Raw genomic sequence first — 26,027 nt, 5'->3', positions numbered from 1 at the left:
GTCCGGCCCGGAGCCCGTGAATGGAGAGGGCAAACTCGTTTGATTGAGTTCGCTCACCAGCCTCAGAACACAGGAACCTATTATACATGTCCAGGCTTTTTTTTGTTAAGTTGAGATCAATTCATTAAATTTTATTGCCCGGTGAGAAGCTGGGACACATTACGGTGGGGGGAACTTCATCTGATATTCATGGTTTAAGATAAGTAGTAAATGTATTCAATTAAGTGGTCTTTCAGAGGAGGCACGGGAAGAGGGGGGGCTGGAAACTCCTCAGCTGACATTGCTAATTGCCTAATGGGGCTCCTTTTTGTGCCACAAAAATATGTATTTTTTTCCTTTAATTCCTTTTTGCGGTGTGCCAATCACAGCTGAAGTATAGCTTAATGACAGAACAATAGGGAATTACTCTGTTAGGGCTCTTTTGTGATTATATGTAAGGCCGAGCGCCGGGGGAATAGACGCATAACTCATAAATGTGCCACTTCAGTTTATATGATTAAATTCAGCTGCTCTCTCTGTATACTAGACACAGCTGAGTTAACCGCTCTCACTCTGTGGGAGTTTGAAACGTGCTTTAGATTAAGATGAACGTGCGTTACCTCTATAGAGATGCACACAGTCATTCTCGTGTGCTGATCTTTGCTTTTAAAGGGATAGTTTAGCCCAGTATTGTCACCATTCACAAACCCTTACAAAAGTGAGATGTTTAGCAGAATGTTCACGCTGCTCTCTTCTCCATACAGTGAAAACCGACAGTGTCCAGTGGCTGTCCAGCTCCTAAAAGGGCAAAAAGCACAATTAAAATGTCGAATTGTCCATATGACTCAGCAAAGATGCATTAATCAAAAGTGACAGTAAAACATTTATAATGTCTTTGTTTCAAATAAATGCTGTTCTTTTGAACATTCTATTAATCAATAAAGAAAAATAAATGTTTCATGGTTTCCACAGAAATATTAAGTGGCACACCTGTTTTGTGTTTCTTGAGGCGCAAATCGGCATATTACAGGGTTCCTACACGGTTTGGAAAAGTATGGAATTTGATTTGAGTAATTTCCAGGTCTTGATAAGTATGAAAAAAGACAGAGTACTGAAAAATATTTGTGTTTCAAGACTATTTCCCTTATTCAGTGTTCTAAAATATAAAATTAAGAATTACTAAGAAAAAAAAATTGTCTTAGAAGTAGGGCTGGGCGATATGGGTGAATTTTTTTTTTTTTTTTTTTTTTCAGAGCGATTGGCCGATTCACAATTTCGATTGTCGATTTTTTTTTTTTTTTTTTTTTTACGTTTAACTAGTCAACTTAAAAACCTAACTACAATATGATTCAAGTAAAGTAAAGGTAAAACAAATGACTTATTTGTTAAAGGATTAGTTCACTTTCAAATGAAAATTAGCCCAAGCTAATTCTAGGTGTATATGACTTTCTTGTTCCTGATGAACATTAACGAAGAAATATTAATAAATATCCTGACGCATCCGGGCTTTATAATGGCAGTGATAGGGTTCAATGAGTATGAGCTAAAGAAAAAGCTTCAATCCACATCCATCCATCATAAATATGTGCTTCTAATAAATATCGAGCTTCCGCCAGACCGCCTTCCGTATTCAACATATGCAGAAAGTGTGAAACTCTTGCAGGTCACAAAGCTTATGCTACGTCATACGCCTCAAAATTACGTAAAAATAATTGACGTGACGCCAGTTTACACTTTCTTCGTAACCTGTATACAGAAGCCGGTCTGGCGGTAGCTCGATATTTGACTTCATAACTTGTTAAATATGGATTTTTTTTTTTTTTTTTTTACACAAATGCATCGTTTTGCTTCAGAAGGCCTTTATTAACCCTCCGGAGCCGTGTGGAGTATGTTTATGATGGGTGCATGTGGATGGAAGCACTTTCTCATTAAACCCTATGACTGCCATTATAAAGCTTGGATGCGTCAGAATATTTATTAATATTTCTGCAATTATGTTCATCAGAAAGAAGAAAGTCATATATATCTAGGATGGCTTGAGGGTGAGTAAAGCTTGGGCTAATTCCTTTAAATATCTTTGCAGAAAATATGCATGAAAAATGAAGGCAAATGGTGTACAAACTTATCTTAAATCCTATACTCAGAAATAATGTAAAATAAGAGAAATACTAAATATTTCTTAGCCAAAAAGTTATAGCAATAAATAATACCAGTAATAGGCTGTTATTAGAAAATAACAGCAATTTTCAGCCTGTCACTTTCATGCAAACATGAAATATCAAACATACAGTAGTAATTCTTTACAGGTTTTTGCATTCCATTGCACTATTTTTCCTATTGTTTTTATGTTTTGTGGACGTGTTTGGTTGTTGCACTCGTGCCTCGCGTCTTTTGCAGCGTCTCACCCATGAAACGGCATTCTAAAAATGCAGCGGTCGATTTAAAAAAAACAAAAAAAAACAAATTCAACTTGCGTTTAATAACTTTGCCTTTTTTTTCTCATTGCACTGCCCGCATCTCGTTTTTTCAACGCAATAACGCATTTCTGAGTGAACAGCCAGCCGCTTAGACTAGTGATGTGTTCTACATTTGTAGAGTGCCACACGAGAGCAGTTAATCAGGCGCACCATCATGTGGTCAGATCATTTTCTTCTCTTAACGGTTATCACTGCTGTATTGTTAACATGTCTAATTGTAACGTTTGCTAACATTTTTATTCAAAATTGTGATTTCTCGATTTCTCGAATAAAATCAAGGCAAAACATAAAATTCAAATTAATCAAAATCTGAAAAATCGCCCAGCCCTACTTGCAAGCATAGTGTTTTCATGGCAAAAGTTGAGTTGATCATTTAGTGTTTGGTGAACATGACTGAATGAATTCCAAGGCGCACATTTTCATTACGCAAAACTGTTTGTCTATACCATAAGCGAGTCTCTTTTGAACCTCACTAAAGGAATGTACATGTGCCACTCAAACAGCAACGGATAAAGGAGCAAATGATCATTTAATTCAGACTGTTTTTTGCTGTTTGGTGATAGCACATCAAACCACATTTACAGAATCCAACTGATGTGTCAAAGGTGAATATATGCAGGTTATAAAGCATTTTTAGGTTCTTCTCAAAGTGCATGTTATCACTTTGTGAAAACCAATGAAAACAAGAGAAAATAAAACTATTACATATGACTGTATTATATACCAAAAATAATGCTTTATAAACTATTTGTTAAATATGGTCTGTATGCACACTTACATACATACATGCATATAAAGCTGTCTGGATTGTGTAATGTTTGTAAAGTGTTTTGCTCAAGTTGAACAAAAAATACCTTAAAACCTTGTGTGTTTTCAGCTGTGTTAAGTGGATTCTGACTAACTTACTGACTAGCACCTCTGATTGGCCATTGCATTCAAGCGCTCAACAGATATGATTATGATTGGCTACAATGCTAAACTCTTGTAAAAACACACTGTTGATAGAAACCTTTGCTTTATACAGAAAGAGCTCAAACAAACATGAATGAGAGCGTTTGAAAGCAGCGTCTATCAGCGGGTACATGGTACTCTACTCAACTTTTTTTTTTTTTACTGGTAGTAATGGTATGTTTGACAACCCTAATGTAAGGATATTTCACAATATTTAATAATAATTTTTGATCAAATAAATAGATCTTGGATGGCATAAGAGACTTCTTTCAAAATAAATCTGTTCATTTAAACAATGAATTGTTTACCACATGTACATTCTGTTTAGTTTTTTTTTTAATTGAGTAAAATTCAGTGTGGCTTTAGATTCACACGGTTCTTTAAGTGTGATTCTTGAAGGTTTAAATATTGACTTTGCTTTGTTTCTTTTGTTAGAATTGTAACATACACTGGTCTCTTGTACATAACTGCTGTTTTCTCATTGCAAATGCTGGTAGTTTTTCATTTGATGAAATGTTTGTAGTTAGCCATTTAAAGCCTGCTCTCTCTTTCTCTGTGTTTGTCCTCAGCCAGATGATGTGGAGGGTAAGATCAGAGAGATCATTCCTGCTGGTTTCTGCTGCAACACAGATGACTTCATCTCTCTCTTGGAGAAAGAGGCCAACTTCAAACCCTTTGGCAGCCTGCAACACACCTACAAAGTTCACAATGTGGAGGCAGGGGAGGATCTCACCTACCATATACACAAGGTACAGAGTTTCCCAATGCATGTTGAGTGCATTCATACTGGAATATGATAGAGTTTCAGGCCATTGTACCAGGTTTGGCAGTGTGGATTATGAATAGAAAAGTGCGTTAGGCTATAATTTTATTATTTTTTCTTGCTCACTTTTTTACGTCAACAGAAAAGTTTCAGAAGTGGAGAAAGTTGTTACACTTGAATGAGGGATTATTGGTGTGTTTGTTATTGTATTACTACCATGTCGTCTAGTAATGCACCGAAATTAAAATTCTGAACCGAAACCAAAAATTCAGGATACCTTGGACCCAAAACCGAAAATGTCTTATTTTTTATACTTATTTTAAAATATATTTTTTGTATAATTATATTTATATTCAACTTTTTAATTAATTAGATGATTTTTACCGAAACACCGACATTCAAATCAGAAAACGAATATAAAGTTTAAATAATCATTTACTTAATCAATTTTATTTAATAATCAGCACTTAAATAAAATAGCTTTCCTGAGGTAAATGTAATGTTACAGGACATTAACAAGCTGTTTTATTGACGTCTTTCCACAGTTGAAACACTGAGAGATTACATGAGGCATTATACATTTCAGTAAGTCTTTCTGTATACTTCAACATACCTTCTGATGTTCATTCATGTTTATTGAATGCTATAACTACTAGTAAAGAAAGAGGAAGAGATGATCAGTTTACATGCACTTGATCCGTGCTCCCGCTTGAACTGATGCAGCTACAGCGAGTGATCTGTCACGCTGTAATACATAGCGCCAAAACTTTTTTTTTTTTTCTTTGAATTTCGTAATAAAATAGGCAAAATATGAAAGTTGAGACTTGTTCAAAATAAAAGCAACAAAACACAATGCTTATTGCGATTATTGGATGGCAGGCACGCTACAAATGTTCAGAGAAGTTTAGTTCACGCATCAACAGAAAACAGCATGGACTAAAAGATCGAGGTTGAGATTTAAGTATTCATATTAGTATTGATTAAAATCGAGAAATTTTTTTTGTCAACCTTGCCCTCTACGCAGCTGACACGTTTACTGTTGTAGTTTATCCACATTGTGTGCATGAAATAGATGTTTGGTCAATGATTTCGTCCCTTCAAAACTATTTTGGTCCAAACATTTTTGGCAGCTGAAATTTTGGTGCATTACTAATGTTGACTTTCCCGCTACACATTTTAACGAACTTTTAATGACGTTCAAGCACAATTCCTTGTGGACACACCATGGATTTTATCTGCTCTTCATGATTTCAGGTGGATATCTCATGTCCAGGGTTCAGAGAGTACCACGAGCGCTTGCAGACATTTCTCATGTGGTTCATTGAGACGGCCAGTTTCATCGATGTGGATGATGATCGCTGGGATTTCTTCCTTGTGTGAGTGTCTAAGATTCACAGATTCTTTTATGTTGTATCAGCGTTAAAGTATAATCCCTCATTCCTCAGTTTGAAAACAAAATTGCTTTTACTGTAATGATCTTCAGTTTAACATGCAAGAACGTGTTTATATCCGCTCACATAAATTATGTTGCTAACTCATAATCAGCTGTGAAGTTCCTAGAACTGTTGAACTGTAATCCCACTACTAAAAGGATGATTTAAGGCCCATTCACACCAAGAATGATAACTATAAAGATAACTATATTAGTGTCCACACCAGCGGATGATATCGTTCAATTTCTAACTGCATGCTAGTTACTTTAAATGCTCGAGCTCTTTACAGCAGGATTGAATTGATTGGCTTTCAGTGTTTTTATCATTCATCATCTGGATAAAATAGTTTTAGAAACATATCTTTATCGTTATCTTTATAGTTATCGTCCTTGGTGTGAATGGGCCTTTAGACTTTATAGGTCATATAACACACATTTGTGTACAGAATAATTTATGTTTAAAAAATATAATGTAAATGAAACAACCTTTGCATTTCTGTTTTGAATGTCTTGCCCCATAGACTTGTATTGTATGTCCATTACTGTAAGTGCAGTTTTTGTTTGTTTTTACAATCAACACAAATCTAAATTATTAACTGTGGTAATTCACCATGTCACAGATACTGACAATAGGACTTAAAAGTATAGTTCACCCAAGAATTAAAAGTCGTCCTCAAGTCGTTCCAAACCTGTATGACTGACTTTCTTCTTGGAACATAATAGAAGATAATTTGAGAAATGTCTCAGTGTTTTTTACAATAGAAGTCAAGAGGTAACCAGAATAGTTTGGAACGACACGAGGGTGGGTAAGTAACAAATTTAAGTTGTCGGCAAAAACCCGTGTGAATAGTGTTGATAACTTCAGCAGGCAAAAAGTAGAAATCAAGTGCTCTCACAAAGTCAGCGAGTGCTGATAAGAATGTAGTGTCAATTAATAGTAAACAGTAACTTTCTGAACAGTGATTTCCTGAGTCTTTCTCACACGCACACACGTCTAAAGCATCCAAACGGGCCCAGTTACGTCTCTCCTGCCTTTGTGGGGCCTGTGGGGCCAATTATCAGACTGCTTTAATTTTATTTTCTCCTGCATTGAAGCAAATTGTTGATCTGGCAAGAGTTTCCTTTGTGTTGTTTGTCTCGTTTCTTTGCTCTTGTGTTTCTTTCTTTCTTGAGTCAGGCCAAGAGGCTGAATTGAATGTTGTTGTCTTTTGAAACGCTGAATGAAGTCTCCAGCGGTAGTGAAGGGGACTCTGCCTGTGTTTTCTTTGCTTTGGCACCTATTAAAACAGACAATGGGCAAATGGACTGGAGTGATGTGAAGAGGCTAGATGCCTGCCTCTCTGCTCTAAGTTGCAGTGCACCAATTAAGTGCATAATGCATTCAGTGTCTCCAGCAGGTGCAGCGACAGGCCACTGGCCCTCCACAGCGCGCTCGCGCTGACGACGGGGGGTTCGGTGCATGGGAGCGTGCCTACGATTGACCTGCCTGCCTTTGTCATCTCTCTCTATCTCTCTGTCTTTCTTGCAGATTCGAGAAGTACAATAAGGATGGAGAGACCCTTTACGCGACGGTTGGCTACATGACAGTGTATAATTACTACGTATACCCAGACAAAACCAGACCACGTGTCAGGTAATTACTAAGGAAGCACGTGCCCACTATCTGCTGCTTTATTCTGTGAAAAAAGGAAAAGAAAATTACACATCTCTCTCTCCCTTGTCCCTAAAACTCCCAAATTACCATCTTGCGTCTCTTGTGTGCCAGCCCCTCACTGGGTATTATAAGACCAACCAATTCAGCATCACCCACCCAAAAGCTCGTTTTGAAAACGAGTCTAATGTATTGATTGGCAAGACGTGCTAACGTTTCATTACGTTGGCCACTGATGAATGAACAGATATAACCTTTCGCAGACTGATGATATCATTGCTTACTGTATTTGAGAACATTTTCAGCAGCTAAATTGAGGCAGTCTTTATCAGTAATTCTCAACTGGTGGGTCGCGACCCAAAATGAGTTCTGATAGGATCATGGACAGCAGCAGGGGGAAAACCATACAAAATGCAAATAATAAATTGCAGCTAACCATATAATCCTGCATAGAAAACAAATCAAATAAGTCAAATAAATAGACTTATCAACTTTTGAAAGGCTGGAGAAAATGCTTCCCATTTCTTTTGATGTTGATTTCACAGGTCATGTGTCCAATCACTCTTTCACTTGGTAATATTGCAAATATAATTCAATATTTATCTAAGTGTTATCATATCACACTTCTGATTTTTTTTTTTTTTTTGTATTTTGGTACTTTTTAAAGGATCAGTTCACTTCAGAATTAAAATTTCCTGATAATTTACTCTCTCCCATGTTATTCAAGATGTTCATGTCTTTCTTTCTTCAGTTGAAAAGAAATTAAGGTTTTTGAGGAAAACATTCCAGGATTTTTCTCCATATAGTGGACTTCACTGGGGTTCAACGGGTTGAAGGTCCAAATTGCGGCTTCAAAGGCTCTACATGATCCCAACCGAGGAATAATGGTCTTATCTAGCAAAACGATCGGCCATTTTCTAAAAAAAATAAAAATAAAAATGTATATTCTTTTTAACCACAAATGCTTGTCTTGCACTGCTCTGTGATGCGCCACGCATTACGTAATCACGGTGGAAAGGTCACGCGTGACGTAGGCGGAAGTACCGTGGTAGGGCGAAAAATCATATTTTCTCCTCCAACTTCAAAATCGCAACGCAAGATGAGCATTCGTGGTTAAAAAGTATATAATTATTATTATTTATATATTATTATATAAGAAAATGGCTGATTGTTTTGCTAGATAAGACCCTTATTCCTCGTCTGGGATTGTGTAGCCCTTAAGAGCTGCACTAAAACTGCAATTTGGACCTTCAACCCGTTGGTAGTCGTTAAAGTCCACTATATGGAGAAAAATCCTGGAATGTTTTCCTCAGAAACCTTATTTCGTTTCGACTGAAGAAGGAAAGACATCTTGGATGACATGGGGGTGAGTAAATTATAAGGAAATTTTAATTCTGAAATTGAACTAATCCTTTAAGGATATTTTTGGTACTTTTGGTGTGATTAACAGTTTTGTTACTGTGTTGTGTCAGTAACTTGATGTTGTTGAATGATGGTTTTGAAGCAAAACCTCTTGCCTATAATGTCAGTTTCAGTAGATTCTGTAAAGCCAGTAGTATAGTGTGTGTCTGAAGGGTGCTAGAGTTGTAACAGGGCTCTGTGTTTGCAGAACAGTTGCTCAAAGGCTCAAGAGCTCTAACCTTAAATTGGTATTGTGCCTAATCATCGTGCTCTTCTGTGCAGCGTCACTGAAGCTTTTGTATTGTGTGTGTAGCCAGATGCTGATCTTACCACCATTCCAGGGAGAAGGCCACGGGGCTCAGCTCTTAGAGACAGTCCACCGATACTACTGCACGTCTGCTAAAGTACAGGACATCACAGGTATGAGTGGACACTGAAGCCTAGATTAAACATTTGAGTCCTGTTTTGAGCTATTTATTTTTCCTTCTTAGATGCCCTGGTTAGCATTTTATGTTTATTACTTGTGCTGTTTGCCAGAGAAAGAGTCACTATTATTTAAGTTAAAGGCCACATACACAATGTAAAGATTCAGGAGTGCCAACCGCATTTAAATACCGGAGTGAATCCCCTAAATTATAATTTCGTGCATGTACGAAACATGACTCAGTCCCAAAATTGTGATGATTATCACATGATAAGAGGTATCATTTCTATGTTAATCAGAGTTTTTGTCCTAACCAGCCGTGACGACGATACACAACGATTTTATTTTAGAAACGGTTTCTATTTCTGCATGCAAAGTATGACAATGATAATCTCAGCTACTGTTTGTGCTTTATTTCATGTTAAAAGCATCTGAGTTTGACTATCATTTTGCATGACCTTTATAGCCATACTGAAAGCGACAATGGATAATTCACCTCAGCGCTTGAAAAAAAATAACAAGAACGTTTGAACTGTGGACATATGTGTATTCTATGACACAGATTGCTTCACTCACTCATTATTTTAATCATGTTAAAATGGTGTAATGTTTATGAAATAGATTGTGCTTATCCATTTCGATGCGAGTGTGGTGTGCTTGCAGAGACTCCGCCCACAAGCTCTTCTGATTGGCTGTGATTTTTGATTGATTTTGCGACGTGTCATAGTCATGTCGCACCTGGTGTGGACAGACAAATTGCTTGTCGCTGGAATCTTATCGCATCAGGTCTGGTTAGTTAGTTTTGTTTTGTTTATGCACTATTTTATGTTCAGCAAGTTTAACTAAACTACCATCCAACTACTGTCGGTTTGGTAAGAAACCACTATAAAATTCCAGATGGTTAGTATTACTGTTTCATAGTTTAATTATCATTAAAGCCATTTTTGATTAATGCAATTAAAAATAAATCACTAAATACTGTCCCGCATTAGTCAGAGATGTCAACAGTCTCACGCAGGCACAGCATGCAGCGTAGGTAGTTTTGTGTGAAAACATGGTTTTACAACCTCTACAGCCTTTACATCTGAGTGCTGAAGGAAATTTTATGAATGAATGATATTTTTGATGGTCTTGTTTTCAATATAAAGCTTTTAGATTTATTTAGTTTTATGGGTCAAGGCTCGTACCTCTATCACATCGCACATTTAAATACGTCAATAACAATGAGTAGTTCATTTCGGTTATGTAGAATGTGTAAATGTGGTTGTCACTGCCTTAAATTACTGAACTCTGTGTGTACAGAGCAGGATTAAGCACTAAAAGCTGAATGGACAAACAAATTTAGCTGCATTGTGCATTTAACCAAACATTTGAACAAAGGACTTATCCTAGGGGTGTGACAAGATCTCGCAAGATTAAAATGTGATGAGAATTCTCGTCGAGGTGAAAAGCTGTCTCGCGATATTGCCATGACGGAGGGAGTGTGAGAGTGAAATTAGCATAGAATATGCCACCTGTTATGTTTACACTGTTGTTTTGCTTTTTATAGAAATAAAAACCATTTAATTCAGTTGGATAATGGTCGCTTCAGTCTTATAATTCATGTACAGTAAGGTCTGAAGAGACTCATTTGAAATTATACAGGAGAGAAGCAGTCAGTTGTGGCAAAACCTTTTACAGTGCTTTAGTATTATTGTCTTTTACTGCATATGATAGTTCATATTCAGAAAGTTGAACTGAAATTACATTCATTAAGATGATTAGTAAAAACATTTCAGATGCAGACTATTTTTAGTCACATATTTTGTCATTGAGGATTTCTTAAAAATACTGTAAAAATCTTGTCTTGTGAGCTAACTGTCTCATCACAGCCCTACTAACTTATCTTTTGGCTTGTAACTTGTCCCACACAATACTAACCTCAAAGATGATAAAATGTGAGTGGTTCAAATGGTATAGCATAACTGTGTAGTATAGATTTATAATATCGGCTATCATATCAGTTTTTGGCCCTAACATAATTTAATTATCCGTTATTATACATTACATTTAATACACATCTCGTTGGACCATCGCTGACCGTTGTAGTAGCACAACTATGTTGTTTTTATATAGCTATGATAGATTCATTTCTTTATTTGCAAATAATAAAATAATTTCTACTCAAATCTATATTTCATGTCTATTTATTTATTTGACAAGTAGCTGTAAAAAAGTGGAATAATATCAAGTCAGTCTCCATTTTGCGTCAGGGTTCTCATCACACTTTTGGGTTGGGTCTGCAGCTGACATGAGAAACCCATATTGATTGACCAACATTTACATGCATTAATGCAGTCAGTATGTAATGACAACATAACAGTTTCAATACAGTTGATTATAATTTGTCATGTTTTCTTTATTTTGATCTTGGAAATCCTTTGCAAATGGTTTTATCTGATTAAAAAAAATGAATGTAAATCCTAGTACCATTAGAGCGTGTGTTCAGAAAACCGACATGTATGGTCACACAGCTTTTCTAATGATATTCTGTGTGTTTGAAAGAGAGAGAGGGCAACGTGTTGTGAATTTCCTTTCATAAGGCAGTTGTTGCTGTTGAGTTGCTCTGCCTTCAGTTTTGGGGAGGTGAAGGGATGTGATGTTAATTGCCGGCAGTTTGCTGCTGAAATGTGCTGGCCACATGCTGCCACTCACTCGCTCACTCACCCCCTCAACAAAGACACAATTATTCAAAGAGAGGGAGAACCACACTCTACCAGATCTCTACCCAGCTCGCACTATTTTACTATGTCTGTTCATTTTTCTCTCTATATATAGAGAGAGGAGGAGATACAAGGGCTGTGTAGTATAGCATTATATAAAATAATTTAAAAATATTTGCTACTTATTATTTCTACATTATATTTGCATTAATGAACACTGAATAATATTTAATCATTTATATCAATCATACATTAATTTAACAAATACATACTGTACATGGTAATAAACAGCAATATTTACCTTTCATATATTTTTACTAAAACATTTTTTTGCTCATAAAATGCCATTTTGGCACTTCCATGAACATTTTTTTTTTTTTTTATGATGCACAATTCAAATTATATTATCAGTTTGAACCGATTCATTGAAATGAGTCAAGCTTAGCAACTCCAATGCCATTTTTGCTACTGAAGTTTAATATATTAAGACATTTTTAACATATTTGTGAGGCAGTGAGGGGAACTTTAGTCTAATGCTGTATTAAGTGCATTAAAATCATGATATTAGCTTGCTCCTGATTTTTTTATTTTTTTTTTATTTTTTATTGCCAGCATCTGCTATTGCAATCTACATTGTGTAACTTGTCTTTTCTCTCCAGTCTTTTTTTATTCAGTAAAATTCTTTGTTTCCCCTGATTACCAGAGTAAACATGCATTTAGCTTAATTGTCTACAATGATGTATTCAGCATATGTAATGAGTGTTTTTATGAAGGTTGAGTTGTGTTTGTCTGGCGTCAGTATCTTAATACTGTATTTTACCAAATGGAAACTTTCAAGACTCATGGACTGACATTTCACAACTGTCTGCTTTGCAGCGGAAGATCCGTCTGAAAACTACGTGAAGCTGAGAGATTTTGTGCTGGTGAAGCTGTGCTTGACTCTGCCATCTTTCTCCAATGAGAAACTCTCTCAGGGCTTCAGTGAAGAGATGGCATCTGAGGCCAGAGAAAAACTCAAGATCAACAAGGTAACATCCCTTGCTGGTTTATTTACTGTATTGATTTTGCCTTTTTAGTGATATTGATATTCAAAAGAAAAAACATAAGGAGAAGAGGTGGAAATATGACACACTAAGTCACAAGCTGGATTCACACCTGCATCACACACGAGCATGTTTGTTATGCACGACATTTATTTTAATGCGATTTGGCTATTACATTTTCTAAGGCCATCCCAGTAGGCTAGCTTCGCAAGAGCGTGAAGATCAAGATATTTGAATAGCACCTCAACTATAAAACCTGATTAAATAGTTTAATTAATTTCAATAAATCTGTTTTTTCGAACTGTTTCAGTGAATCAGATCAGTGGTTTGGGGTCATCTCTAAAAATATTCCCAACAGTTCCTGCGTAGCATTTTGTCTGCTTTAAAATGTTTTAGTAAAAAAATATGTAATTAGGACTGTTTAATACTAAACATTATTATTGGTGCATATTCAAAATAATAATAATAATAATAATTGTCATTCTTTTTTGTTAATTTATTGGGAAAACTTTTTTTTTTATTTTTTTTATTTTTTTTACTACTTGTATTTTGAATCCACTTGCCAACAGTAGCTGTATGGTTGAAAAAGCCCCACACAATTCTAAAAAAGTCATTTCAGAGCAGACTTCGAGATACTGTATATTGTTTTTGGCAATATTACCAGCCCTGTTTTTGCCTTGTTTTTGAGCGCTTTCTATAAATCTTTTCTGGTGTAGCTAATAAGGCCAAGTAATTATGCAGTTAATTCTAGAAAAGAGTTTGTGTATTTATACACAGAGGTTATGGCTTTTTCCTGATGGGTTTTCAACTTGTAATGCCCCTAAAGGTAGGAGTGAACATCCGTTTCCTCTGAGGGCTGCGGGCCATTAGCAGGTAGTGAGTGGGAGTGGGCCTAACAGTGACCCCTGTGGGACTCCTCTCTCTCTTGCCACTCCGGTCACTCTTTAACTGCTTCAATTATGACCCAGCATCTCCTTTTATGCCCCACAATCCCCTCTGTTCGTGTTGTTTGTGAGTGATTATCTCAGGGTGGTGCCTGTGGCATGGCCAGGTAAAATGCTTGGCTCTCCATACTACCCTAGTGGGAACTGCGTGAGGTATGGTGGACCTCTCGGAGTCATGGTTACAGATTCTCTGCTCTGAGAGTAGCACGGGAATCCCAGAGCAAGATGCTTTTAACCCAGAGAAGTGGACACCATTAAAGATTCAGTCCGTAATTGCTGCGGCTGGTACGTTTTGTACAATGTATTTAGAGTCTCTGCTCTTTGCTGTTACAAAACGGCATTATTCTCTAATGAAAGCATATGGATGTTTTACATTACATATTATTAGGGCTGTCACTGACAATTATTTTCGGTAATCGAGTAATTAGTTGATTTTGATGATTAATCGAGTAATCTGATACTTTTTTTTTTTTTTTTTTTTTTTTGTGGTAATAAAAATAGACCTAAGGCAAACAATTGCCTTTAAAATGACTTTAAATGCATATAATAACAATGAGGCAATAATAATTGGTTCAAATAAAGTATCAAAAGCAATTAATCATGATTTTATTGAACACTGCTAAAAAAACAAACAATAGAAACCATCATAGAAGTTCTAATGGTTTCCACTAAAAATACCATTACAAATATTACAAACCATCAAGCGTTAACCATTAAAACCATCACCAAATGATTTCAGTAGCAGTGTTGCCAAATTTGCGGCTTTACCGCAGAATTGGGCTACTTGTAAACTGCTGCATGCTGATTTTACACCTCGAGTTTAAAGGTTTGACATATAATTGTAATTCACTGGAATGCATGTATTAAAATATTATGCAGTGAAAGCTTCCTTTTCATGTTTAATTGATTAGAAACATAATCTAATCATCTATGGTCTTTGCCCTCATGAGTATAAAAAAGACTTCTAGCAAAACGGAAGTTACACACATAGCACAGTATACATGATTCTAACTCTAGTATGAGGGTTCTAGGCCATTTTTAAAAAAAATACGTGACATTCTTCCTTTGATTCAGGTTTTGTGTTTTCCATTTGTGTATGTCACAGCTTAGGCTATGTGGATAGCATCTGTGGCACACTGACAGTTTTAACCATAGACTAAAAAAAAATATGGACGACGCACCGTCACTCTCTTCCATTGTAGAGAAGTGAAGCTGTCAATGTCCAAATATGGCGCTGACATCTTGGAACCCGAGTCTGCACAGTAGTGAACTCAGAGCCCGAGTCTGCACAGTAGTGAACTCAGAGCCCGAGTCTGCACAGTAGTGAGCGTGAAGTGGAGCCGCAGTATCAAGGCCCCGCCCACACTCACGCAGAATCGGTTAGTACAGTTTACTGCAGAACAACTCATTATGTCATTGTGAAAACAGTTATGGAAATGTAGAAATAAAGTTGAAGCTCCAATCTCCTCCCGAAAATCCTGAAAAAATAGCCTCAGTGACTACTTCGCTCAGAGAAGCTGTCAATCATGATGTCAGCTTTGTATTCTAATCACCCTGTGTTTATTTTGCAAAAATTATGAGCCTACTGAACTCTCCCCGCAGGAATTACATTGGTATGGCATAACTAAACTTTCAGCTATAAGTTCCACCTCTAAAGTACTATATTAAGTACTATTCTTGTACTAAACCTCACATATTCTGCTTTTAAATGCTCAGGACTGCAGTTGAAATTATTGTTACAGATGCTGTCCCCAAACCTTAGGTTAAAGATAAGCTAGAATATGTGTTACATGAAACAAACCTATTGCAAAGCTTCTTAAATGCTTCTTGTTTACTTTCTAACTTTCAGAAACATGCAAGGCGTGTTTATGAAATTCTGCGTCTCAGAAACACAGACATGAGCGATGAAGAGAAAGCCAGAGAATTTCGCTTGGAGGTGAAAAAAAGACTCTATGGACCCTACAGAGTAAGTGTGCTTGTTTGTTTTATCTGCTCATGTCGGCTGTAGGTCCCTCTGTCTCTGTCTATGCTGATGGACTGCTTTTAAAAAGCAGAATGACTGCAATCTGACTTAGTACACAAAGTACATTACCTATTAGGCGTAACTGCTACAACTCCCATGCAATGATTAGTCAGTCATAAAGTGCAGATAATGGAGCCTGAACTTCATGTACTGAACGTGGATTTCAAGAAACAACAAAACAAGTGAAGTCTTGCCAAAACAAACCCCGACTGCGACTGCCAAGATTGGCCTGCTTGTGTAACGTTCTCCAAACCGCACAGCTCAAACTACAACATGTGAAATGAAGCATTTCTTGACTTCAAAGAGAGCTGCACATTTCTAGACCAGTTTATATTAGTGTGCTGTGTAAAAATGAACAGAAACAAAACTCTTTCAGTGCTGCCGTTCTGATATTCTGCAGTCTTTGTCTGGTGTAATTTATTCATTGAGTGGTGTGAATAGTTTGCGCCGTTTCCTGTGTGATCCTCTCACGCGGTGTTAAGAGCGAGAGGGACCCGAGGCCTCAGTCTGGGTTTGTTTGAGGGTATAATGGCTCACACCGGGCGGCAGCCGCAGTCTCCACATCCACACCACGAGCTCCATTCACAACAAGTGTCATTATTACAGATTTGCATCTGATTTAAGCGAAGCCATTTAGCAGGGAGAATGCAGCACCCAGTCACCTGCACACGGACTCTCTCTCTAATCCGCTCTCTCTGCATGAAGACACGCTGCAGTTGTGTATCTCAGGATTGGAGCTGTGCCTCTGAGCATCAGTGCAATATCACTAAATTCTTTTGACCCCAGTAGTTATCTTTCTGCAGCCTTTGTATGTTATAGTTATAATTTGGAGCAGTTTGACGCAGTATTTTAATGTCTTAAGTAGTTATCTTTAAGCCCACACAACCTCTGTGCAATTTTATTGCATTTTTCTGCACTGATTATGGGAGAGAAAAAAATCGATGCATTATCAAATTGGCCAAAATATTTAAAGAAATGCACTAACATTCAAATGTTAGGGTTAGTACGATTTTTTTTTTTCTTCAATACTAATTCAGAAAGGATGCATTCAATTGATCAAAAGTGACAGTAAACACATTTATAATTTTACAAAAGATTTCTATTTCAAATAAATGCTGTTCTTTTGTACTTAAAGAAGAAAAAAATCAGTTTTCACATCTGTTTTCATCTGATAACAATAAGAAAAATTTGATTATGTAGTTGAAAAAGATAATTGCGTTTCAAATATCATTCCTCATTTTTGTTCTAAGTTATTATTTCTTTCTTCTGTGGAACACAAAAGGAAATATTTTCACCCTAAAAATAAGTACATTATGCAACCACAAATGAGATTTCAGGAGCAGTATTTTCAGTGAATATAAATAAAAATTTTGTCCTGATTCTCATGCAAAACTCATCTTCAGGAGTCTTGGAATACAGTATATGACATTCTTTTATGGTGTTTTTTTGGAGCTTAACATGTTCTAGTTACTGTGTGTATTCAGTGTATGAAAAAGAGCAAAATGAACATTCTTCTGAATTTTTTTTTTTTTTGTGTGTGTGTTCCAGAGTAGAAGGAATGTCAGACAGTTTGGAACTTTCCAATTCTCAGGAGGTTTTTGCAAAATTCTGTGACTAAAGATTCCGTGCAGTGGTCTTTATCTTTTCATCTTGCCTAAATTGTAACTCGATTAGCTGTTTCTTTTCGCTGCATGTGTCTTGATTCTTCTTGGAGATTGTGGAGATATTAGTTGATATGTTGCAGATAATGTAAGTTGATATGAAATGTGCTTTGGTGCTGAAGCTCCAGCAGTGGTAATCTGTTGGATCAGAACCGCTCTCATCATGACACTGTCCAGGACAGAAACTCTGACAGCAGTATAACCGCACAAACACCAGACAAAAAGACAGAGCCAAAGAAAGAGTGAAAAACATGAGGCTGGGAAGGAAATAGATCAGGATCTGCAAACCATATGCCTCTCTCTCTCTTCTGGAGGTCTCTTTACTTTGAATGTGTTGCAGATTTTCCTGTTCTCACAACATCTTGTCTGTGCGTGTATGCAGGTAGAGATTTATGGGGTTACTCACTAATAATTAACTTTTCAGTACACACTTACCTGAATTTTTTAGGTCTAACAACAAAAATTGTTTGATTTAATATTAATGATATAAGTTGGATTGACACTGCAAGACCCAATGCACAATATTTTATATCCAATATCTAATCCAATATTTTGCCTGTTTAAATTCACTTTAGATGTTAATCTCTCATCAACAACGAGATAGTCACACTCATTGTGTAGCCCGCATGCACATACACATTGTGTTTGAAGGCAGACGCCTGTGCATCAAACAGCACTCATACGAAGTCGGCATACTTACTAATACTGTACCAATGTTGTAGTTTACAGCAGTGACAAGCACAGTCTATAACCAAACTCACACCTATACATTTTCTGGACTCACAACCATGAAACCCCTGCTGTGTAAACGGAACCGGACAACTAGTTTTCTGTAAAGTTTGGTAACTTACAAAGACGTGGATATAATCTACAGTATCTCACAAAAGTGAGTACACCCCTCACATTTCAGCAACCATTTTATGTTCTCAAGGGACAATACTATAGAAATGAAAATTGGATATACTTTAGAGTAGACAATGTGCAGCTTGTATAGCAGTATAGATTTACTGTCCTCTGAAAATAACTCAACATACAGCCATTATTGTCTAAATAACTGGCAACAAAAGTAAGTACACCCTAAGTGAACATGTCAAAACTGTGTCCAAAGTGTCAATATTTTGTGTGAGCACCATTGTTATCTAGCACTGCCTTAATCCTCCTGGGCATGGAATTCACCAGAGCTGCACAGGTTGTTGCTGGGATCCTCTTCCACTTCTCCATAAAGACATCACGGAGCTGCTGGATGTTAGACACATGGCGCTTCTCCACCTTCCGCTTGAGGATGTCCCACAGGTGCTCAATAGGGTTCAGGTCTGGAGACATACTTGGCCACTCCATCACCTTCACCTTCAGCTTCCTCAGCAAGGCAGTTGTCATCTTGGCGGTGTGTTTGGGGTCATTATCATGCCGTTCAGCCCAGTTTCTGAAGGGATGGCATCATGTTCTGCTTCAGAATGTCACAGTACATGTTGGAATCCATGTTTCCCTCAATAAAGCAGAGCTCCCCAGTACCAGCAGCACTCATGCAGCCCCAGACCATGATGCTACCACCACCATGCTTGACTGTAGCCAAGACATAATTTTCTTGGTACTCCTCACCAGGGCGTCGTCACACATGCTGGACACCATCTGAGTCAAACAAGTTTATCTTAGTTTATCAGACCACAGGACATGTTTCCAATAATTCATGCTCTTGGAAAGGTTGTCTTCAGCAAACTGTTTGCGGGCTTTCTTGTGAGCCAGCTTCAGAAGAGGCTTCCTTCTGGGACGACGTCCATGCAAACAGACTTGTTGCAGTGTGCGGCGTATGGTCCGAGCACTGACAAGCTGACCTTCCGCTTCTGCAACCTCTAAAGCAAGGCTGGCAGCACTCATGCATCTTTTTTGAAGCCAGCTTCTGCACCTGTTGCACAGCACAAGGTCTCAACTTCTTTGATTCAACTTCTTTGGCCTGTTCTGAGTGGAAAACCTCTCTCTATGACCCTGGCCACTGTACTGTAACTCAGTTTCTTGGTGTTACCGATATTCTTATAGCCTAGGCCATCTTTGTGGAGAGCAACAATTCTAATTCTCAAATCCTCAGAGAGTTCTTTGCCATGAGGTGCCATGTTGAACATCCAGTGATCTGTATGAGAGAATTGTACTCAAAGCACCAAATTTTAACTGCTCTAATACAAGATCCACACATTTATATGGTCCTGTCAAGCAGACAAAAACATGAACATGATGAATAGGACATGTGGCTTTGCATGGTTAAACAACATACAGCTGTCATCACTTAGGGTGTACTCACTTTTGTTGACAGCTATTTAGGCAATAATGGCTGTATGTTAAGTTATTTTCAGAGGACAGTAAATCTATACTGCTCTACAAGCAGCACATTGACTACTCTAAAATATATCCAAGTTTCATTTCTATAGTATTGTCCCTTGAGATGATAAACTAAAATGGTTGCTGAAATGTGAAGGGTGTACTCACTTTTGTGAGATACTGTAGCTATTTTAGCACTAACAATGTTTTCACCCAAAGTTGCAAATTAATCTTATGTGCAAAATTGGAATATCGCATAAAACATTTCTGAGTAAAGCACCGTTTCCATTCCAATGTGTTCAAGATAACAAAATTGTCACTTCCTAGGAAATTGGCACAAAATATCTAATAAATATGAAAGTTGCTGAAATCTGGGCCACTGTAGCGCTCTTATCCTACATCAGGGGTCGGCAACCTATGGCACGTGGAGGGGTAATCGCTGGCGCGTGAGCAAAAGCGAGAGAGGTGTATGTACTTCATTCAGATAAAGTACTACCTCGTACCTGCATACAGAATTACATTTTGAGGTAATCATTTCTCATAGTAACGCAGCTAGTTTTATTAAATTTGGAGTTAAAAAGTGTGATAATTAAACTGCGGAAGTCAATGAAAGTGCGCAGCTCTGATAAAACATTAGCGCGACCACTGCGCAACTCGCACACAAGTTACTGACTGACAGCTTACAGCTTGTTCCACTGTACAAAGTCAAACCAAAAATTATTCAGACACTAGATATAATTTTTTATGTTTTTACTAGTGGGTGCAGGACACTATAGTTTATTTATGTAAGTGAGGATAGCAAAATAAAGTAAACTGTGACATATTATACCCAAAAATTCTTCATACAGTGGACTACCAGTACAATGTATAAAAATTTGGGACCAAAAATTCTTCAGACACTTTGACCTGACCATGTTTTGCTTAAGTGTTATCTGACATAATTAAGATTAATGTTTTCTGACACAGTTTTTCTTCTTTCTAACTTCTTTCTTCGTTCTTGTCATATTTTATTACCATTTTTTAAACTATAGTGAATAAACTGTAATAATGAGTAAAATGTTCAAGGTGTCTGAATAAATTTTGGTTTGACTGTAGTCAATGCTATACATTTCTGAGATATTCAACCAAGTATATTGGTAAACATTCCACACACATCAAAATGACTGTGATGCATGTTGAAACTCTGCATACCTGGTCACTTCATGTGTTTTCTCTGATCGGATAGCTATCCAATCATGAAAAGATCGAAAGAAAGGGCATTTTTTCGCATTCCAGATGAAAGTGGACAAAATGCATCTGTTTGTTGAAGCCACAAATGTAAATTTTACTCCTCTTGAAATGGTAAAAACTGAACATGCGAGAGCGTGTTATAACTGCTTCTGGTACCCAGATATGACAGCGCTACTGCAGCAAGCATCACCGCAGAGGAGTAGCATCTCTTCAGCAAGCCGACGTGCAAACTGCCGCAAATGAAACTGAAAGTTCAGCGTCACATCCTGAAGCTTGACACACAGTCTTCTTCATTAAAAGTAGTGACACTAAATTATCCTACCAGTGCTGATGCTGCTCTCTCTCCAATTGTAGTCTTTGATCTTGAAATTGGCTGATGATGTGTGGGGTGTAGCACAGTAATTAACTCAGAAACTTAAAATGGCACTTCATGACAAAAAGGTTGCCGACCCCTGTCCTACATCATAAATGACTTGCGTCTCAGAGCGTGTAACAAAACGCAATAAACACTGACATGTTACCTTGGATTCGGATGCCTGGTGTTAGGGAACACAGTCATGTGAGAAGCTTCTGGGAGGGAGTTAAACCAAATCATTCTGATGACAGACTTTGGCTCAGGCATTTCAGAATAACTAAAAAAAACATTTGAGATGCTAGCGAGGTATGATAAGGGAAGGAGGCGGGAACCGGCGAATGTTCAAACACTTCAATGATCATAAAATAAACACAAAACGAAAGTAAAAGCGTCAGCCCCTCATGGACAACAGCTGCACACACATTAACAAAACATAACGTAAATCCAGGCCTGGTCCTCTCTCGTCCTTCACTGTCGTCGCTCCTCCTTTTATGCTTCCGAAGCTCCTCTGTGAGATACGAGACTGGTGGGGCACGCGGGTGACGCTCATTATCAATCACGCCACCGGCCTCACGCCATTCTCACGGCCCTCAGCCTTGTCCTGCTTGCCACATACCCCCATCGCCCCTCGCAGGCCGGGGGTACCGACGAGACTGCGCTCTACTCACGCTGGCTGCAGCACCTGGGGGTAAGGACAGACGAGGCGAGAGAAAAGGAGATGGAAGTATGAGGAGTGACAGAAATTAGAGAGGGGAGAGAGGGGAAAAAAAAAAAAAAAATCTTGGTCCGGTTCCCAAAACGCGCTGCCATCCAGTCCTCCACCAGCTGGGAGAACTCCTCCGTGATGCCTGGCGGTGGCACTGGATAGCCCTTGGTGTACGGCTCGACACTCCTCCACCGCCTGGTGGACTGTGACTGGTTCGGGCAGCCGGCAGGAGTCCCCTGTTCCCTGCTCCTCCGCTTCATGGTGAACGGCAACAGGCTTCGGCCTCAGGCAAACGGTGGCAAATCCTCCGCTCCCTCACGGACAACAGCCACCCCTGTACAACCCTGACGGCCGGCAACAAGTTCGTACGTCCCCCTGGCAACTCACTCCAGCCGATGGATTCCCCACAGCGGAGAGGGCTCTTTGACAGAGCGTTCCTCCTTCCTTCCTGGGCTTTGGCACCAATGTAGAAAGGTATGTTGTTAAGGGAAGGAGGAGGTGGGAACCGGTGAATGTTCAAACAGTTTAATGTTCATAAAATAAAATAAAAAAAAAAAAACAAAAAAAAGTAAAAGCGGCAGCCCCTCACTGACAACTGCTGTACACACATAAACAATCACATGTAAATCCAGGCCTGGTCCTCTCTCATCCTTCACTGTCGGTGCTCCTTTTGTGCTTCCGAAGCTCCTCTGTGAGATAGAAGACCGGTCTGGCGAGCAGGTGACGCTCATTATCACTCACACCACTGCCCTCGCTCCATTCTCTTGGCCCTCGTTCTCGTCCTGCTTGCCATAGTCCAGTTATCCAATCACATCCTCTGTTGAGGCAAAGTCACGTGAGTTTTTTTTGCACATTGAGGGATTTATTCAGTAAATGTGTTTCCATCATATTTTATGTATGTCAAAGAATTATTATTAATGCTGTTGGGCTCAAGTTTTTTATGCACATTTTTAGAATTTATGCACATCTTGATGTTTCCATCCAGTGTTTTTTTTTTTAATGTGATATCCCAAAATTTGCATAAAAACAGGTGGATGGAAACATGGCTACTGTATTCCTCCCTTGAGTTTTTGTGGTGTGCGTACAACTCAAATGCTCTGCAAATACCTGCTTAAGTTTTAAAGTTGCTGTCTTTTAATTTGATGGATGAACTTGCGCCTCGACTTTTGTCATTTCAAATGTAATGTACAGTTTTAGACTTTTTCATCTTTGATATTACTTTAGTTACTGTCACTATGGTTACAGTTCATGTCTCATGTTCATACAGACAGTATTCAAGAGCTAAAAAGTCACATCATGAATAGTCTTGACCGATCATTGTTTACATTATCAGTCTTTGGTGTCACTTGATTACTCACGTACAGCCCAGTTAAATAGTTATATGCTGTGTTATATAGCTAGTGTTATGTTGCAATGCTTAGTATTTGCAAGAACCCAATAAATTCATTTAACATCTTAACTTCAGGTATTTAAAACAAGTTGGAGATTATCCTAACTTTAAGAAATTATTTACAATGATTTTAAGAACGTTCTTTTCAGGAATTCAAATTCTACTTAAGTTTGGTCTTTAGAACTCTCTTAAAGGGTTAGTTCACCCAAAAATGTCTTTTCTGTCATTAAGTACTCACCCTCATGTCGTTCCAAACCCGTAAGACCTTCGTTCATCTTCAGAACACAAATTAAGATATTTTTGATGAAATCCGAGAGCTCTGACCCCTCCATAGACAGCAATTTAATTACTACTTTCAAGGCCCAGAAAGGTAGTAAAGACATCATTAAAATAGTCCATATGACTACAGTGGTTCAACCTTAATTTTATGAAGCGACGAGAATACTTTTTGTGCACAAAAACAAAAAAAAAAAAAAAGACTTTATTCAACAATATCTTCTCTTCTGTGTCATTCTCACATGTTGTTTACATCCAGCGCTTCCAGGTTCTACATAAAAACGCTGACTCATTATTGCTCCTGCGTCAGCATCACATACATGCGTCGTGCTGCTCACGTGATCAGCTTTGGCCAGTACCGAGCCGGCGTTCTGACGTCAAAGTAAAAATTATCTTAATCTTCATCAAAAATATCTTCATTTGTGTTCCGAAGATGAAAGAAGGTCTTACGGGTTTGGAACGACATGAGGGTGTGTAATTTTCATTATTGGGTGAACTAACCCTGTATGTACAAAGATAAGCATTGTTTAGAAATGTTCTTGGGAATACCAAATATTCTTAAGTTTGAAAATAAGAAAAAAATAGAAGAATTAAAAAGAATGTTATTCTTGAGAGTGTTTTGTGGAAAGTTTGACATCCTTAGCAGGGACACGTGACATCCACACACTGTCTGCACTGCTTTAACGCTTACTAAAGGAATTACACAATAGAGTTGTTCAGTCGTGATATCAGTTTGTAGGCCAACCCGGGAGGCTAATTCACCATGGCTTCTCTCTGGAATTACCCATGGGTTTTCAATCGTGCTTTTTTGATTCATGAGAAAAATGAGGTTCTGTGGTAACATCACTGTTTGTTTCATGTAACATAAATTACACAATCATACCTCAAATGTTAATTTTGAAGCTGCTATGTTTTTTTTAATGTAAGTTGCTGTATAAGGACTACAGTGTTTGTCTGATTTGTCAATCACGTAACTCCTTGTGGAAGTCGTCCTTCTCTTAGCAACTTACGTTTTATAAAAAACAAAGTAGATTTACAGGGAAATCAACTGACGAATGGCTTGCTTATAGTTGTTACTGCGAATTAAGCTGTGATAGTAGGAAGTATTTTAACATCAGAAAAAATAAATGCAGAAAAAATGAAAGGTCCTGGTTCTTGAAATCCTGTGTGGTGCGACTGTTTAGCGAATGCTTTTGTATGCGAATGCTAAATCTATATACGTTTTGTGTGTGCGCTTTCTTCTGAATTCATGTTTTGTGTGTCTTGGTTCAGTGCCAAAGCCTCTCAACAACCTTACAGACTCAATTTCTGTTCACAGCTCTTTTATTTCTTCCTTCTTTCTCCCTTTGTTTTTATACATGAAGTTTAGCTGTGATGTAATCACATTTGCCCTGGGGTTTCTATTCAATGGCAGTTTTTGGATGGGATCGGGTTAGCTGGTTTGTGTCTTATTTTCTCCTGCGCTGTACTGACACCTGTGTATTTTCTCCCAACGCTTTTGCCATGTGTGTAGAAAAACCAGCGTGAGCTGTCTAAGATGCAGAAATGTTTGAGGCCGGAGGAGTTGGCGTCCCACATCAGCCAGATGGACACAAGACTTCAACACGAGGAACTGGAGAAAAGCTACCAGGACGTGCTGGCGGATTATCGGCGAGTCCTGGAACGACTGGCTCAGGCTTGAGCACGAGGAGACTTCTGCATCGTTCTGGAAAGACTGGCCGAGACACACACACACACACACACACACACACACACACACACACACACACACACACACACACACACACACACACACACTGTTCTATTGCATTGTACCCAGTGTTTATAAGGGATTAAATATGAAACATCTGCATTTGTTACTTGTGTGATAGACAGATGATGGGCAGTTTTTCACATAATGAGAGATGAGTGCATTGGTCTACTGTGGAGAAGAAGATTTTTGAGTTGTTTTTTCCATCAAATATTTTCCGTAATGTAAAAAAATGTAGATTTTGAAGCACTTCCTTAAAGAACAAATAAAATGTTTTGTATATTGCTCAAATGTATGATTTGCCATCTCTTTGGTGATGTCTAAAATAAAAAGATCTTCATTTTACTTAACAATGTTTGATATATTATGTAAAACTTGCATAGTACAGTATGTGTTTGAAGTATGCGACAGTTCAAAATTTAAAAATATTTTTTTTAGCAAAGATGCATTAAATTGATCAAATGTGACAGGCTTAATTTGTTACAAAAAAAAAAAACTCTTGAGCTTTCTATTAATTGCAGAATCCTTAAAAAAAATAGTATCATGGAAAATAGCACAA

The 26,027-nt window shown here is 37.9% G+C and overlaps 1 protein-coding gene across 1 annotated transcript in view; it reads left to right on the top strand.

Moving 5' to 3' along the window:
- Positions 1 to 25,821, top strand: part of hat1 (histone acetyltransferase 1) — a 31,673-nt gene extending 5,852 nt beyond the window's left edge. The window contains exons 5-11 of the mRNA XM_051906164.1: positions 3,977 to 4,156; positions 5,425 to 5,546; positions 7,131 to 7,235; positions 8,968 to 9,074; positions 12,657 to 12,808; positions 15,617 to 15,733; positions 25,232 to 25,821. Of these exons, the coding sequence (XP_051762124.1) occupies positions 3,977 to 4,156; positions 5,425 to 5,546; positions 7,131 to 7,235; positions 8,968 to 9,074; positions 12,657 to 12,808; positions 15,617 to 15,733; positions 25,232 to 25,399 (951 nt within the window). The 3' untranslated portion in view covers positions 25,400 to 25,821. The remainder of the gene's footprint in view (positions 1 to 3,976; positions 4,157 to 5,424; positions 5,547 to 7,130; positions 7,236 to 8,967; positions 9,075 to 12,656; positions 12,809 to 15,616; positions 15,734 to 25,231) is intronic.
- Positions 25,822 to 26,027: the final 206 nt, after the last annotated feature.

The sequence above is a fragment of the Ctenopharyngodon idella genome, chromosome 9 (genome assembly GCF_019924925.1).
Source record: "Ctenopharyngodon idella isolate HZGC_01 chromosome 9, HZGC01, whole genome shotgun sequence".
Classification (NCBI taxonomy): domain Eukaryota; kingdom Metazoa; phylum Chordata; class Actinopteri; order Cypriniformes; family Xenocyprididae; genus Ctenopharyngodon; species Ctenopharyngodon idella.
Note: the sequence above shows the minus strand (reverse complement) of the source record. Positions and strands in the feature narration are given on the sequence as shown.